We start from the raw sequence: 18,314 nt of genomic DNA, 5'->3' as shown, positions 1-18,314 counted from the left end.
CAGGCATCTTTCTCTGACCTGAAAATCACTGGTGTCATGATTTGACCTCGATTTTTCACCAGAGTTCCCAGTTTAACGGTTTAACAGACACAATCACTGACACCATGCAATCCTTAGGCTCTACATTTCTGTGGAGATGTCTTATGGTTAAAAGCAGGGCTCGAATTGAGGGGGTATGTGAGGATATAGGCCTAACCCTTGTTATAGAGACAGGTAAAAAAAGTGTATGTTACCCCTTGTTTAATTAGCCTTAGAAAAACAACCGTCCAGATTATGTAAAGTGATCTAGGGTATAACTCCACGATTATTTCCACATAGGCTAGTAGACTATCAAAGGTCTTGAACAGCCTCAACATCATTTTTTGGTAGACCTAGAGGCTTATGAAAACATTCACTTTTAAATGAAAGCAAGTGTCACTATCACAGGACAATATGGTTGTTTTATTAAATGCTCCGCAATGTAGAATATTAGTGGTAGGCTATACTTACAGAAAAAGACCAAAATCTTCAAATCGGTGTGGGTCTATCCATACACCTAACAGATAAACACAACAATAGATTGACTAGGATCGTTTGACTTTCCCCCGCGTTATATTTGTTCCCAATTAGGCTAAATGTAGTCCTATTAATTTGCTTGGAATGTTTTCCTATTAATATGCATAGACGAACCATTGCGATTAATGATATTTACTATCATCTGCTTTTTTATGAATAAACAGGCATCGGGGTAAAACAAAAAATATATAATTTCGATGTCCTCCTCACACATGAATGTTACTTACCTTAGATCACAGTCAGCTAATTTCTACTTCACTCATATGCAAATACATTTGATTATTACATTTACACATTTTAGTAATTTAGCAGAGTGACTTACCGGAGCAATTAGTGTTTGCAATGTTAATGTGAGATACACAGATTAACTAAAAACACTATGTGCCCAGTATGATGGAGCAAGAACATTTCTTAGCAGATAATGACAACATGACAATAACAGTAGCTGTAGATGATGTAATGAAAAGTTGAAGGGTGGTTGGTAATTGACAACATCAGGTGGATAACTGGATAACATATCTGGGTGTTGGGCAGAGCCCCTAGGTCCTGGAGAACAGGGAACAGGGTAGGAGACAGAGACATAAACAAACAAACACACAGGTTACAGGCTGATCAGGTATGCAAAAATACAGTTAATCAATAGTTTAATTTAAATGTTTGAGTAGACATCCAATATTGTTAACTGCAGACAGAAAGAAAGGATACCCGTCTGTCATTTGTTATGTCAGTGGGGTTGCTGAGGGAGGTAAGGGATGGTCCCTGGAAAAGATGAGAGGTGAGTTGTCAGAGAAACTCTGGGGTGGTGTCATAACCACTGGAGTCATACACATTAACAGTACCTACCTGGCAGCGGAGGTTACTTACTGTGTCCCAGTGGTTAGCTTTAAGATTGACTTTGGAAAAACCTCCGGCCCAGTGTTGATACTGCAGACAGCATGGTGACACAGCCCACTATGAGGAGGCAAATGCAAATAGTTATCATCTGAGATTTTTCTATTCAGCTTAACAGATGGTGAACCCAGCTAGGAGCGAAAGAGCAGCAAGGTTTTCCAGGTCTCGCCTTCCTTTCGTCCTTCTTCCAAACCAAGTCATTCGCCCGGATGTAGAAGCTCTTGGTCCCATCCTTGATTATCCTCCGGTAGCTCTCCTTCTGTTACTTCTGTACCTTGTCAATGTTCAATGTCACCTTGATTGATAATATAAATACATAAAATTTATATTTCATATTATTCCAAATACACTTACATATCTCTTGGAGGGGCAGAAAATAAATTAACAGCGGACAATACATTTTTACCTGGTCAAAAACCTCCACATCCTTCTCAGTCTGTGCCTGGAGGTGGCCCTCGAAGGCCTTCTGATCTGGTTCGACAACTTCCACCAGATCAGGTGGAGTTTCAGTGATCTGAAAGTATGTTATGCAAAAATTTGAAATAGACAAACAACACTAAGTCAATCACAAATTTGAAATAATTGTATATACAATTGCATTGTTTACCACAGTCAACAGCTGCAGCTCCAGTCCTTACAGCTGCAGCTCCAGTCCATACAACTGCAGCTCCAGTCCATACAGCAGCAGCTCCAGTCCATACAGCTGCAGCTCCAGTCCATACAGCTGCAGCTCCAGTCCATACAGCTGCAGCTCCAGTCCATACAGCTGCAGCTCCAGTCCATACAGCAGCAGCTCCAGTCCATACAGCTGCAGCTCCAGTCCATACAGCAGCAGCTCCAGTCCATACAGCTGCAGCTCCAGTCCATACAGCTGCAGCTCCAGTCCATACAGCTGCAGCTCCAGTCCATACAGCAGCAGCTCCAGTCCATACAGCTGCAGCTCCAGTCCAAACAGCTGCAGCTCCAGTCCATACAGCTGCAGCTCCAGTCCATACAGCAGCAGCTCCAGTCCATACAGCAGCAGCTCCAGTCCATTCAGCTCCAGTCCATATAGCAGGCTATAGGGTGAGTGCTCTGGAGGCCTGGACACTGTTGTTGTGTGCAAAGAGAATGACCTTCAGGTTGTCCTCACACCATTCCCAGAACCCGTCAAGGGACTTGCACATGGCAGTCTTGAGGGTGTGGTTGGTTCGTTTATCCAAACCTGGAGGAGGGAGGGGATATCTATTGACAATGGAAGATATTAAAATGTCGGATTATGTCAAATCAAATCAAATTGTATTTGTCACATGCTCCAAATCCAACAGGTAGACCTTTCTGTAAAATGCTTACTTACAAAGCCCTTAACCAACAATGCAGTTCAAGAAACAGTTAAGAAAATATTTACTAAATAAACTAAAGTAAAAATAGTAAAAGAAAAAGTAACACAATAAAAATAACAATAACGAGGCTATATACAGGGGTACCGGTACCGAGTGGAGGTACAGGTTAGTGACCCCATGGAAGTACTGGGGTCACTGACGCCAGGAGAAGTGTGAAGACGGATGAAAACGTAAATCACCAAAATTAATGTAATTAATGAAATTGTCATGTTTGGATTGTTCAAGAGTTCGTAAAGAGCTATGAATTTGGATATATATCATTGTACTGCAGATACTATGGATTTATAGTTACAGGGAAACTGTGGATAGTTCAGAGGAAGCAACACAAGGGTGCACTCCTATCATTTAAATATAGTTGATTAGATTAGAATCTGGTTGTTTTCCTTTCTTACATTTTCTCCTGAGCCATATGTGTACCCAATTCAGCTAACTGTAATCCTATTGATAAGCTTGACATGTTTTCCTATTTAATTTGCATAAGTTAACCATTGTGATTAATGATATTTACTATCTTCTGCTTTTGATGAATAAACAGGCATCGGTAAAAAACAACCACAACAAAAGGTTTCAATGCTCTGCATAGGCCCTTTGATTTTTCATTTGTTTTCCATGAACGACGACTGTAGTGGAAGAATGAGAGAAGGTGATGTACTGGTGACTGGCTGATGTATGAGGCCCAGCATGATGACTCAATCACGATTTATTGCATTGTCTGGATGGAAGACCATCTGTGACCTTTTGCAAGGTTCAAACATACCTTTAATTCAATTCAAATGGCTTTATTGGCATGGGAAACGTATGTTTACATTGCCAATGCAAGTGAAATAGATAATTAACACAAGTGAAATAAACAATCAAAAGTTAACAGTAAACATTACACTCATAAAAGTTCCAGAAGAATAAACTAGTATCCTCAAACTGTTATGAACTTGAGTGAAGACCCAAAAGCGGTTTTAACAGAAAACAGAGTTCTTTAATGAAAATACAGGAATGGCATAAATCCTCTTCCAACGTTGTCAGCGGAACAAAAAGAACGTTAGTATAGTGCAGGATGCTCCTGCCAGGCAGACTCCGACAGGACAGGACAAGGTGGAAGCAAACGAGACGACAGCTTGCTTCTGGCATCAAAAAACACAAACAAGAATCAGACACTGAAAGTAGCAGGAACAGAGAGAGAAATAGAGACCTAATCAGAGGGGAAGAGAGAACAGGTGGGGAAGAGTGAAAGAGCTAGTTAGGGCAGATGTAGAACAGCTGAGGAATGAGAGACAGAGAAGGTAACCTAAAAAGACCAGCAGAGAGAGAGAATGAAGAGAAAGGACAGGAACAGACATAACAAGACATGACAGTACCCCCCCCCACTCACCGAGCGCCTCCTGGCGCACTCGAGGAGAAACCTGGCGGCAACGGAGGAAATCATCGATCAGCGAACGGTCCAGCACGTCCCGAGAGGAAACCCAACTCCTCTCCTCAGGACCGTACCCCTCCCAATCCACTAGGTACTGATGACCACGGCCCCGAGGGCGCATGTCCAAAATCTTACGAACCCTGTAGATGGGTGCGCCCTCGACAAGGATGGGGGGGGAGGGACGAGCGGGGGCGCGAAGAACGGGCTTAACACAGGAGACATGGAAGACCGGGTGAACGCGACGAAGATAGCGCGGGAGAAGAAGTCGCACTGCGACAGGATTAATGACCTGGGAAATACGGAACGGACCAATGAACCGCGGGGCCAACTTGCGAGAAGCTGTCTTAAGGGGAAGGTTCTGAGTGGAGAGCCATACTCTCTGACCGCAACAATATCTAGGACTCTTGGTCCTACGCTTATTAGCGGCCCTCACAGTCTGCGCCCTATTACGGCAAAGTGCCGACCTGACCCCCTTCCAGGTGCGCTCGCAACGCTGGACAAAAGCCTGAGCGGAGGGGACGCAGGACTCGGCGAGCTGAGAAGAGAACAGCGGAGGCTGGTACCCGAGGCTACACTGAAAAGGGGATAGACCGGTAGCAGACGAGGGAAGCGAGTTGTGGGCGTACTCTGCCCAGGGGAGCTGTTCTGACCAAGACGCAGGGTTACGAAAAGAAAGACTGCGTAAAATGCGACCAACAGTCTGATTGGCCCGTTCGGCTTGACCGTTAGACTGGGGATGAAAGCCGGACGAGAGACTGACGGAAGCCCCAATCAAACGGCAAAACTCCCTCCAAAATTGAGACGTGAACTGCGGGCCTCTGTCGGAAACGACGTCAGACGGAAGGCCATGAATTCGGAAAACATTCTCGATAATGATCTGAGCCGTCTCCTTAGCAGAAGGGAGCTTATCGAGAGGAATGAAATGAGCCGCCTTAGAGAATCTATCGACAACCGTAAGAATAACTGTCTTCCCCGCTGATGAAGGCAGTCCGGTGATAAAATCTAAAGCGATGTGAGACCACGGTCGAGAGGGAATGGGAAGCGGTCTGAGACGGCCGGCAGGAGGAGAGTTCCCAGATTTAGTCAGACCGAACAAGCGGCGACAAATCGACGCGCGTCACGTTCCCGAGTGGGCCACCAGAAACGCTGGCGAATGGAAGCGAGCGTACCCCGAATGCCGGGGTGGCCGGCTAACTTGGCAGAGTGGGCCCACTGAAGAACGGCCGGACGAGTAGGAACGGGAACGAACAGAAGGTTCCTAGGACAAGCTCGCGGCGACGGAGTGTGAGCGAGTGCTTGCTTTACCTGCCTCTCAATTCCCCAGACAGTCAACCCGACAACACGCCCATCAGGGAGAATCCCCTCGGGGTCGGTGGAGACCTCAGAAGAACTGAAGAGACGAGATAAAGCATCAGGCTTGGTGTTTTTGAGCCCGGACGATAAGAAATAACAAACTCGAAACGAGCGAAAAACAGAGCCCAACGAGCTTGACGCGCATTAAGTCGTTTGGCTGAACGGATGTACTCAAGGTTCCTATGGTCAGTCCAAACGACAAAAGGAACGGTCGCCCCCTCCAACCACGTCGCCATTCGCCTAGGGCTAAGCGGATGGCGAGCAGTTCGCGATTACCAACATCATAGTTACGTTCTGACGGCGATAAGCGATGAGAGAAAACGCGCAAGGATGGACCTTGCCGTCAGAGAGAGCGCTGAGAAAGAATGGCTCCCACGCCCACCTCTGACGCGTCAACCTCAACAACAAACTGTCTAGAGATGTCAGGTGTAACAAGAATAGGAGCGGATGTAAAACGATTCTTAAGAAGATCAAAAGCTCCCTGGGCGGAAACGGACCACTTAAAGCACGTCTTAACAGAAGTAAGGGCTGTGAGAGGAGCTGCCACCTGACCGAAATTACGGATGAAACGACGGTAGAAATTAGCGAAGCCCAGAAAGCGCTGCAGCTCGACGCGTGACTTAGGAACGGGCCAATCAATGACAGCCTGGACCTTAGCGGGATCCATCTTAATGCCCTCAGCGGAAATAACGGAACCGAGAAAAGGGACAGAGGCGGCATGAAAAGTGCACTTCTCAGCCTTCACATAAAGACAGTTCTCCAAAAGGCGCTGGAGGACGCGTCGCACGTGCTGAACATGAATCGAGAGAGACGGTGAAAAAATCAGGATATCGTCCATGTAAACGAAAACAAAAATGTTCAGCATGTCTCTCAGGACGTCGTTAACTAGTGCCTGAAAGACAGCTGGAGCGTTAACGAGGCCGAAAGGAAGAACCCGGTATTCAAAGTGCCCTAACGGAGTGTTAAACGCCGTCTTCCACTCGTCCCCCTCCCTGATGCGCACGAGATGGTAGGCGTTACGAAGGTCCAATTTGGTGAAAAACCTGGCTCCCTGCAGGATCTCGAAGGCTGAAGACATAAGAGGAAGCGGATAACGATTCTTAACTGTTATGTCATTCAGCCCTCGATAATCCACGCATGGGCGCAGGGACCTGTCCTTCTTCTGAACAAAAAAAAACCCCGCTCCGGCGGGGGGAGGAGGAGGAGACTATGGTACCGGCGTCGAGCGAAACCGACAAATAATCCTCGAGAGCCTTACGTTCGGGAGCCGACAGAGAGTATAATCTACCCCGGGGGGAGTAGTTCCCGGAAGGAGATCAATACTACAGTCATACGACCGGTGTGGAGGGAGAGAAGTGGCCTTGGAACGACTGAACACCGTGCGCAGATCGTGATACTCCTCCGGCACCCCTGTCAAATCGCCAGGCTCCTCCTGTGAAGAAGAGACAGAGGAAACAGGAGGGATAGCAGACATTAAACAGGTTACATGACAAGAAACATTCCAGGATAGGATAGTATTACTAGACCAATTAATAGAAGGGTTATGGCGCACTAGCCAGGGATGACCCAAAACAACAGGTGTAAAAGGTGAACGAAAAATTAAAAAAGAAATGGTTTCGCTATGATTACCAGAGACAGTGAGGGTTAAAGGCAGCGTCTCACGCTGAATCTTGGGGAGAGAACTACCATCTAAAGCGAACAAGGCCCTGGGCTCCCCTAACTGTCTGAGAGGAATGTCATGTTCCCGAGCCCAGGTCTCGTCCATAAAACAGCCCTCCGCCCCAGAGTCTATCAAGGCACTGCAGGAAGCAGATGAACCGGGCCAGCGGAGATGGACCGGAAAGGTAGTGCGTGATCCAGAAGGAGAGGCCTGAGTAGTTGCGCTCACCAGTAGCCCTCCTCTTACTGATGAGCTCTGGCTTTTACTGGACATGAGGTGACAAAATGACCAGCGGAGCCGCAGTAGAGACAGAGGCGATTGGTGATTCTCCGTTCCCTCTCCTTGGCCGAGATGCGAATACCCCCAGCTGCATAGGCTCAGCATCCGAGCCGGCGGAGGAGGGTGGCAGTGATGCGGCAGGTGGCAGTGATGTGGAGAGGGGAGCAACGGAGAACGTGAGCTCCTTTCCACGAGTTCGGCGACGAAGATCAAACCGTCGCTCTATGCGAATAGCGAGAGCTATTAAGGAGTCCAGACTGGAAGGAACCTCCCGGGAGAGGATCTCATCCTTAACCTCGACGTGGAGACCCTCCAGAAAACGAGCGAGCAAAGCCGGCTCGTTCCAGTCACTAGAGGCAGCGAGAGTGCGAAACTCAATAGAATAATCCGTTATGGATCTATTCCCCTGACATAGGGAAGACAAGGCCCTGGAAGCCTCCTCGCCAAAAACAGAATGGTCAAAAACCCGTATCATCTCCTCCTTAAAGTCCTGATACTGGTTAATACACTCAGCCCTCGCCTCCCAGACTGCCGTGCCCCACTCACGCGCCCGTCCGGTAAGGAGAGAAATGACGTAGGCGATGCGGGCTGCGCTCCTGGAGTAAGTGTTGGGCTGGAGAGAGAACACCACATCACACTGAGTGAGGAATGAGCGGCACTCAGTGGGCTCCCCAGAGTAACACGGCGGGTTGTTGATCCTGGGCTCCGGAGACTCGGAAACCCTGGAAGTGGGCGGTGGATCGAGGTGGAGTTGGTGAACCCGTCTTGTGAGGTTGGAGACTTGGACGGCCAGGGTCTCAACGGCATGTTGAGCAGCAGACAATTCCTCCTCGTGTCTGCCTAGCATCGCTCCCTGGATCTCGACGGCGGAGTGAAAAGGGTCCGGAGCCGCTGGGTCCATTCTTGGTCTGATTCTTCTGTTATGAACTTGAGTGAAGACCCAAAAGCGGTTTTAACAGAAAACAGAGTTCTTTAATGAAAATACAGGAATGGCATAAATCCTCTTCCAACGTTGTCAGCGGAACAAAAAGAACGTTAGTATAGTGCAGGATGCTCCTGCCAGGCAGACTCCGACAGGACAGGACAAGGTGGAAGCAAACGAGACGACAGCTTGCTTCTGGCATCAAAAAACACAAACAAGAATCAGACACTGAAAGTAGCAGGAACAGAGAGAGAAATAGAGACCTAATCAGAGGGGGAAGAGAGAACAGGTGGGGAAGAGTGAAAGAGCTAGTTAGGGCAGATGTAGAACAGCTGAGGAATGAGAGACAGAGAAGGTAACCTAAAAAGACCAGCAGAGAGAGAGAATGAAGAGAAAGGACAGGAACAGACATAACAAGACATGACACAAACGGACAAAAATGACACACAAAAGGGCACCTCACGCACTTTTTAGATCCCAAGGTGTCTTTATTTTCATACTGTATGATCTCACTCTCATCACTATCTCCTTTGCCATATTCTCATGTCTTTTCTTGGAACTCCATCCATACACACACACACTCACAACTGTAGCGTCTTGTTTACATTTCTCACATTTTAGGCATCCAGCTGAGGCCTTGGATGGATCATGTAGCAATGAGATGGGCCCAGGGGTATGTATGTAAAGTCCTTTTCAGTGTGGCGGCAAATTAGTTGAACAGGAGAACAGGATGTGGTTGCTTGTGGAGGGAGAGCAGTGTGGGTGGTGGGTAGAACAGCTGCAGTGACGCTGATTGGTTTTTCTAGCTCATCACTTCTTGACTAAAAGAAAGATAGACTTAGAAATGAGTTTGACATTGCCATAGTTCAACAGCTGAAAAGCCTTCATTAACATACTCCCAGAGATAGCAAGACATTCAGTATTCACTGAATGAAGTAGCCTACCCATCCCCATTTACAATTTCATGAATGTGTTATACTATAACACATTCAATTACATTATACAATACCATAATCATTGAATGAAGTAGCATACCCATCCACATTTACAATGTAATTTATCAATTAGATAAATAATACTAACACATCAAATTACATTATTATTGTACACTAGCCTACTCGACACAGTAAATAATATTGCCTATGTGCTTTCAACTCGTTATCAACAAAAATAAATTATTTTCAAATAAACCAAATTAGCCTTATTCACACAGTAGGCCTAAATATTTGCCAACAATATCACAACTTAAATATAGCCTACTTACAATCGGATCAAAGACATCTTGCTAATTATTTTCCTCGTCTCTAAGGAAACTATCTAGGGTATACACTCTGGAAAATCACTTCTGCCGCTTGTAGAAAAACAAGCAAATGAATGTCTGCCACCGAGCTCTCAAATAACGTGCCCGTCTCTCACTTTATGAACAGTCACTGCTAGCTGGATTCCTTGGGATGTCCCTACCCTGAACCCTAAGATATAACCCTTAACTAACACTAAACTGAACCATTTTACTTTTATACTTGATTGAGGGAGGGACATCCCAAGGAATCCGAATAGCACGGACCCTCTGGGAAAGCCTATTAACTCCTCTATTCAATTGAAAGCCATGGACTCAACTCCTATAGGTTGTTTGATTTTTATTTTTATTTTTTTATTTTACTAGGCAAGTCAGTTAAGAACAAATTCTTATTTTCAATGACGGCCTAGGAACAGTGCCTGTTCAGGGGACGAGTCCAACACTCTAACCACTAGGCTACCCTGCCGCCCCAAATGCAAATGATGCTGGGAACTGGTAACATCTACAAGTCTCTGCTAGGTAAAGTCCCGCCTTATCTCAGCTCACTGGTCACCATAGCAGCACCCACCAGTAGCACGGGCTCCAGCAGGTATATCTCACTGGTCACCATAGCAGCACCCACCAGTAGCACGGGCTCCAGCAGGTATGTCTCACTGGTCACCCCCAAAGCCAATTCTTCCTTTGGCTGCATCTCCTTCCAGTTCTCTGCTGCCAATGACTGGAACGAACTGCAAAAATCTCTGAAGCTGGAGACTCTTACCTCCCTCACTAGCTTTAAGCACAAATCACTGCACCTGTACATATCTCATCTGTAAATAGCCCATCCAATCTACCTCATCCCCACACTGTATTTATTTATCTTGCTCCTTTGTACCCCAGTATCTCAACTTGCACATTCATCTTCTGCACATCCTACCATTCCAGTGTTTAATTACTATATTGTAATTAATTTATCACCATAGCCTATTTTTTGCTTTACCTCTCTTATCCTACCTCATTTGCACATGTGGTATATAGATTTTTCTACTGTATTATTGATTGTATGTTTGTTTATTCCATGTGTAACTCTGTGTTGTTGTATGTGTCAAACCGCTTTGCATTATTTTGGCCAGGTCACAGTTGCAAATGAGAACTTGTTCTCAACTAGCCTACCTGGTTAAATAAAGGGGAAATAAAAATTTTAAAAACAGTCTGTGATTGGCTAACAACATTTAGATCTGTATACAGCAAGATAACATACCATCGCATGAGGTGTTGAGGCAAAGACAGATTACCTATAGATTGGACGGAATCTTTTCGAGGCCATTATTGATAACAAGGTGGCTATATCGGAATGTCGGCTTGCACGGGGAAAACTGTACATTTCTAACAGTTATGGTTGAGATTGAATCAATATAAATATAAACTATGCACCTTACAACTTTCTTTAACACGCAGGCGTCATACAGAGGTTGGTATCTGGTCATGTCAGTCAGATGTTCAATAGCAGTCAACAGCCAAACAGTGGTAGGGGTGCCTAGGCTTAATTCTGGCACATATCACCCCCCATATCTGTCAATGCAGCTTTTGAGTCAACATGTTGAAATATACCTTACTTAAATCTGGCTTACTGTGAGGTCAATAACTCTGAACATCATCATGGGCTAACAAAATGTGCAATAGCAAGCTAACAAAGTTTTACACCGGGTCTCCTTCTAATCTTTGCACCACAGATAGAACAATGAGACAGATATTTCACTGGATTTTTAAATGTGAAGAATCCGCTTGGCGTTTTTACTCTATCGAATATGGTAGTGAGAGGAAGCTTACTGGCGAGCATTGGGAGAAGAAGGAACGAGATGGATTTTGGCCTACATTCTGCACATTATTTCATCGATGAAACATTTGATCTCAATACAGTTTTCTGTTTCCAAAATTAGAGTATGTTTTGAACCGAGTGGACTAAGGTTTGTCGACTTTAACCTTTCCAAAGATTTTAAAAATCGCGTTGTTTAGGAGTGCAAAGGCGAATTGAGTTATTGCATACGCGCACTTTAGAGTAGTTGTTCCCTAACGGAAATATGCAGATGATGCTAGAACGCGCTAATAGGATCTCGCGAGCTCGTGCTTGCCCCCCTCATTGCTTGTTCTGGGTCATTTGTTACCATTGGAAACGGCAGGCTGTGGTCTATCTTGGTTTAGTTAGACAAATCTTTGTTGCGCTCTCTCCCTCGGAGAAGGAACAGTCGCCAGCGCGCCGAAATATACTTTTTAGGTACGACTCCAAAATGACTTTGGTTAACCACTTTGACTCCGCCTCCTAAAAGTGCCACCGTACACAACTGCTGGTTTTAGGCAACACTAAAAAGACAGGGATGGCCAGGGCTCATGTTTGGAGTATTCATTGCAGCAGGTCAAAAGACTCTGCGCTGAGATAAAATCAAAGCCCGGGTTTGGCGACGTCATTGGTTTCGACATAATTCTGACTTTATGAATGTGGTTACTAGTGACGACCCTCGGAGGCTCGAACCCCTCGTTCTGTTCTGCTGATTGGCCAAAGAATGATAAACGAAATTAATGAAAGCCAATTATACTTTATCGATCAGATAGCTGAGCGTTCCTCAGATAAGGTAATTGGGGCCAATCAACGCACACTGTTTACATTTTCATTATGGGGGTCCAATCAATTATGCAGTGCATACAATCTGGAAAATCAGTGATCATTGATAACTACTGCAAATCGGATTTAATGCCTTCTGATATTTTACTAAAAGTAGCTCACACACAGGCACATGCGCGCGCACACGTACACAGGTAGTGCCCTATACAATCTTCCTAGGTGGACCACACTTTAGTCATTCATCAGTCAGTTATCATGTTCTGCTGGGGAGACGGTTCGAGTGGACAGTTTGGTCTAAACTTTGAGAATGTGTCTGTTCCTATAGCAGGGAATATATTCTCTGATAAAATCACAGAAATTGTTTGTGGGGAACAACACACTTTATTTCTCACCGTAGATGGCAGGATCCTATCATGCGGGCGCAACTCAAAGGGACAACTTGGCAGACAGAGGAACAGAGATTCAAAACTACCAGGTAATACATAATTTAATAATATCTGAATATTTGGGTGCAAGGCTCGCTAAGTAGGCTATGTACAGAATAGGAGCAATGATCGCTATGTAGGTTATTTCAGATTAAAGTGCGGCTAAAATGATGCTTGCGTTATAATCATGTTATTCTTTATCATTATGCTAACGTTTTCTTTTCACAATATTGTTCATAATTACAGATTATATTAAAATGTGTAGTAGCCTATATTTAGCCTAGTGAACTTTACCACAACTTTCAGAAATTGGTACACTATCCCTCAATAAAACTACAACATCGGCTCAGTTTCAGTTTCGTTTCTCCATCCAAATCAGAAGAACGAAGGTGAACTGTTGCTATGTAATTTACGTCATACTCAAGATTATGAACTTTCATTTAGTCAATGGTGCCCTGAGGACATAAAATCTAAAACTACAAGATACGATAACAAGTACATTACATTAGAACATTTATCATCACAGGCATCATGAACAAATTATTAAAGTCGATCAAAACAATTGCACACCTTGGTGAACTCATTTATCATCAGGGTGTTAAACTGCCCTAGTGGCACCAGGGAATCCAAATGTAATGGTATTTAACCCTTTCCACGACATAGGACTTCCAAATAAAACTGTGTGTTCTACCCGTTTCAGCCCCAGTGGAGGGTCTGGGGGCAGTGGTTTCTGTGGCTTGTGGTCAGGACCACTCTGTAGCTGTGTGCCCATCAGGACAGGTCTACTCCTGGGGGGCAGGGGGTGAGGGACAGCTGGGCATCGCACCTACTACTGTCTCCAAAGTCCCCAGGCCAAGGCAAGGAAACCTCCACTTCAACTTGAAATAGATCTTGATAGTGAAATATCATCTATGATTTACATTGTCAAGTAATGAGAGCCCTCTTGGATTCCACTGATCACTAACAAAGACAATATGTACTGGATGTCTCCTTTTTTTTTCACAGACCAGTTCTAATACCTTCGCCCTTGCCGATAACAGTGATACAGGTTGCTTGTGGAAATTCCCATTCTTTGGCCCTGACTAAAGGTATAACGTACTGTACCTACTGATGTCTCTCACACAGACTACATTGCATTGAAACAAAGATAACCACATGCATCAGTTAGACTACACTTAGAAAAAAAGGTGCTGTCTTAAACCTAAAAGGGTTATTCAGCAGTCCCCATACGAGAACCCGTTGGAGAACCCTTTTTGGTTCCAGGTAGAATCATTTTGAGTTCCATGTCAGAACTTTGTCTCAAAGTTCTACATGGAACCCAAAAGTGTTCTACCTGGAGCCAAAAAAGGCTTTTCCTATGAGGACAGCTGAATAACTATTTTTTTTTCTAAGAGTGAACATCAAAAAGACAGTGAGATGATATTTATTAGGAAAGAATGTAACTCTGGAATTGTTGTGATGTAATTGTAATGTAATATGTCATTTCTTTGTCTTCTACAGGAGGACAGGTGTTCTCATGGGGTCTGAACAGCCATGGGCAGCTGGGTCTGGGGAAGGGAGTCCCTCTGCAGCCCATACCTGCCCTGGTGCGCCCCCTCACAGGGGTCCCAGTGACCCAGGTAGCAGCCGGAGGAACCCACACTCTGGCCCTCACCCTCCCAGGCCTGGTCTACTGCTGTGGGGCAAACAGGGCTGGGCAGCTGGGACTCAACCGTGTGGATGAGAAAGGTACTATGGCACACTCTCTCTTCGTACGCTACTTGTATAAAAAGCTAATCAGGCTTATCCACCAGCATTTTGTCATTTGAACTTGGATTCCTTTGTTATAACCACTAAGTTGTTTTACAGATGTATTATAATGAGTGGGAATATTGTATGATGCTTGTATGATGCTTGTTCCCCCTGACAGGCCGGTTCAACATCTGTTCTGTGCCTGCTCTCAGAGTCTTGGGGGTTTCCTTCATCAGCTGTGGAGAGGCACATTCTGCTGTTCTCACCAAGGTATCATACTATTACTGTGGAGAGGGACACTGTTGTTCTCACCAAGTTATCATACTATTACTGTGGAGAGGGACACTGCTGTTCTCACCAAGGTATCACACTATTACAGTGGAGAGGGACACTGTTGTTCTCACCAAGGTATCATACTATTACTGTGGAGAGGGACACTGCTGTTCTCACCAAGGTATCATACTGTTACTGTGGAGAGGGACACTGTTGTTCTCACCAAGTTATCATACTATTACTGTGGAGAGGGACACTGTTGTTCTCACCAAGTTATCATACTATTACTGTGGAGAGGGACACTGTTGTTCTCACCAAGGTATCATGCTATTACTGTGGAGAGGGACACTGCTGTTCTCACCAAGGTATCATACTATTACTGTGGAGAGGGACACTGTTGTTCTCACCAAGTTATCATACTATTACTGTGGAGAGGGACACTGCTGTTCTCACCAAGGTATCATACTATTACTGTGGAGAGGGACACTGCTGTTCTCACCAAGGTATCATATTATTACTGTATTTTTAATGAAGGCCCCAAGGGAGATGTTGGAGACAAATCCGACAGCTGTTCATTATTTCATAAAAAGTATTTAATGTCCTAAACAGTGGGCCCACTGGGAGATAGTTCTGCACACAAAGTCGGCATCCTCTTGAAGATACTGGGATATGCTTAACACCCCGGCAGTCCTACAATCTAAGCTAGATGCCCTCAATCTCACACAAATCATCAAGGAACCCACCAGGTACAACCCTAACTCTGTAAACAAGGGCACCCTCATAGACGTCATCCTGACCAACTGGCCCTCCAGATACATCTCTGCTGTCTTCAACCAGGATCTCAGCGATCACTGCCTCATTGCCTGTATCCGCTACGGAGCCGCAGTCAAACGACCACCCATCATCACTGTCAAACGCTCCCTAAAACACTTCTGTGAGCAGGCCTTCCTAATCAACCTAGCCCGGGTATCCTGGAAGGACATTGACCTCATCCCGTCAGTTGAGGATGCCTGGTCATTCTTTAAAAGTAACTTCCTCACCATTTTAGATAAGCATGCTCCGTTCAAAAAATGCAGAACCAAGAACAGAAACAGCCCTTGGTTCACTCCAGACCTGACTGCCCTCGACCAGCACAAAAACATCCTGTGGCGGACTGCAATAGCATCGAATAGTCCCCGCGATATGCAACTGTTCAGGCAAGTCAGGAACCAATACACGCAGTCAGTCAGGAAAGCTAAGGCCAGCTTCTTCAGGCAGAAGTTTGCATCCTGTAGCTCCAACTCCAAAAAGTTCTGGTACACTGTGAAGTCCATGGAGAACAAGAGCACCTCCTCCCAGCTGCCCACTGCACTGAGGCTAGGTAACACGGTCACCACCGATAAATCCATGATTATCGAAAACTTCAACAAGCATTTCTCAACGGCTGGCCATGCCTTCCGCCTGGCTACTCCAACCTCAGCCAACAGCTCCGCCCCCACAGCAGCTTCTCGCCCAAGCCTCTCCAGGTTCTCCTTTACCCAAATCCAGATAGCAGATGTTCTGAAAGAGCTGCAAAACCTGGACCCGTACAAATCAGCTGGGCTTGACAATCTGGACCCTCTATTTCTGAAACTATCCGCCGCCATTGTCGCAACCCCTATTACCAGCCTGTTCAACCTCTCTTTCATATCGTCTGAGATCCCCAAGGATTGGAAAGCTGCCGCAGTCATTCCCCTCTTCAAAGGGGGAGACACCCTGGACCCAAACTGTTACAGACCTATGTCCATCCTGCCCTGCCTATCTAAGGTCTTCGAAAGCCAAGTCAACAAACAGGTCACTGACCATCTCGAATCCCACCGTACCTTCTCCGCTGTGCAATCTGGTTTCCGAGCCGGTCACGGGTGCACCTCAGCCACACTCAAGGTACTAAACGACATCATAACCGCCATCGATAAAAGACAGTACTGTGCAGCCGTCTTCATCGACCTTGCCAAGGCTTTCGACTCTGTCAATCACCATATTCTTATCGGCAGACTCAGTAGCCTCGGTTTTTCGGATAACTGCCTTGCCTGGTTCACCAATTACTTTGCAGACAGAGTTCAGTGTGTCAAATTGGAGGGCATGCTGTCCGGTCCTCTGGCAGTCTCTATGGGGGTGCCACAGGGTTCAATTCTCGGGCCGACTCTTTTCTCTGTATATATCAATGATGTTGCTCTTGCTGCGGGCGATTCCCTGATCCACCTCTACGCAGACGACACCATTCTATATACTTCCGGCCCGTCCTTGGACACTGTGCTATCTAACCTCCAAACGAGCTTCAATGCCATACAACACTCCTTCCGTGGCCTCCAACTGCTCTTAAACGCTAGTAAAACCAAATGCATGCTTTTCAACCGATCGCTGCCTGCACCCGCATGCCCGATGAGCATCACCACCCTGGATGGTTCCGACCTTGAATATGTGGACACCTATAAGTACCTAGGTGTCTGGCTAGACTGTAAACTCTCCTTCCAGACTCATATCAAACATCTCCAATCGAAAATCAAATCAAGAGTCGGCTTTCTATTCCGCAACAAAGCCTCCTTCACTCACGCCGCCAAACTTACCCTAGTAAAACTGACTATCCTACCGATCCTCGACTTCGGCGATGTCATCTACAAAATTGCCTCCAACACTCTACTCAGCAAACTGGATGCAGTTTATCACAGTGCCATCCGTTTTGTCACTAAAGCACCTTATACCACCCACCACTGCGACTTGTATGCTCTAGTCGGCTGGCCCTCGCTACATATTCGTCGCCAGACCCACTGGCTCCAGGTCATCTACAAGTCCATGCTAGGTAAAGCTCCGCCTTATCTCAGTTCACTGGTCACGATGGCAACACCCATCCGTAGCACGCGCTCCAGCAGGTGTATCTCACTGATCATCCCTAAAGCCAACACCTCATTTGGCCGCCTTTCCTTACAGTACTCTGCTGCCTGTGACTGGAACGAATTGCAAAAATCGCTGAAGTTGGAGACTTTTATCTCCCTCACCAACTTCAAACATGTGCTATCTGAGCAGCTAACCGATCGCTGCAGCTGTACATAGTCTATTGCTAAATAGCCCACCCATTTTCACCTACCTCATCCCCATACTGTTTTTATTTATTTACTTTTCTGCTCTTTTGCACACCAATATCTCTACCTGTACATGACCATCTGATCATTTATCACTCCAGTGCTAATCTGCAAAATTGTAATTATTCGCCTAACTCCTCATGCCTTTTGCACACAATGTATATAGATTCCCCTTTTTTTGTACTGTGTTATTGACTTGTTAATTGTTTACTCCATGTGTAACTCTGTGTTGTCTGTTCACACTGCTAAGCTCTATCTTGGCCAGGTCGCAGTTGCAAATGAGAACTTGTTCTCAACTAGCCTACCTGGTTAAATAAAGGTGAAATAAAAAATAAATAAAAATACAATCCATCACATATAAATAAAGCCAGTTATATGAAATGACCTTGAACAGAGGTGAAAAACAAATGATCAATTGTCTGGATACACAATGAACCATAC

At 45.6% G+C, this 18,314-nt stretch overlaps 1 protein-coding gene across 1 annotated transcript; it reads left to right on the top strand.

The window, feature by feature from the left end:
- Positions 1-12,532: 12,532 nt before the first annotated feature.
- LOC135536141 (probable E3 ubiquitin-protein ligase HERC3) lies at positions 12,533-14,910 on the top strand (the record flags this gene model as incomplete). The annotated part of the gene is made up of 5 exons (XM_064962532.1): positions 12,533-12,821; positions 13,472-13,628; positions 13,777-13,859; positions 14,272-14,499; positions 14,681-14,910. Coding segments are annotated over exons 1-5 (918 nt in total), but the record flags the coding sequence as incomplete, so codon positions are not given.
- Between the last annotated feature and the right edge of the window lie 3,404 nt (positions 14,911-18,314).

This window comes from Oncorhynchus masou, unplaced genomic scaffold (genome assembly GCF_036934945.1).
Source record: "Oncorhynchus masou masou isolate Uvic2021 unplaced genomic scaffold, UVic_Omas_1.1 unplaced_scaffold_5629, whole genome shotgun sequence".
Taxonomy (NCBI): domain Eukaryota; kingdom Metazoa; phylum Chordata; class Actinopteri; order Salmoniformes; family Salmonidae; genus Oncorhynchus; species Oncorhynchus masou.
This window is presented reverse-complemented; position numbering and strand designations above follow the sequence as displayed.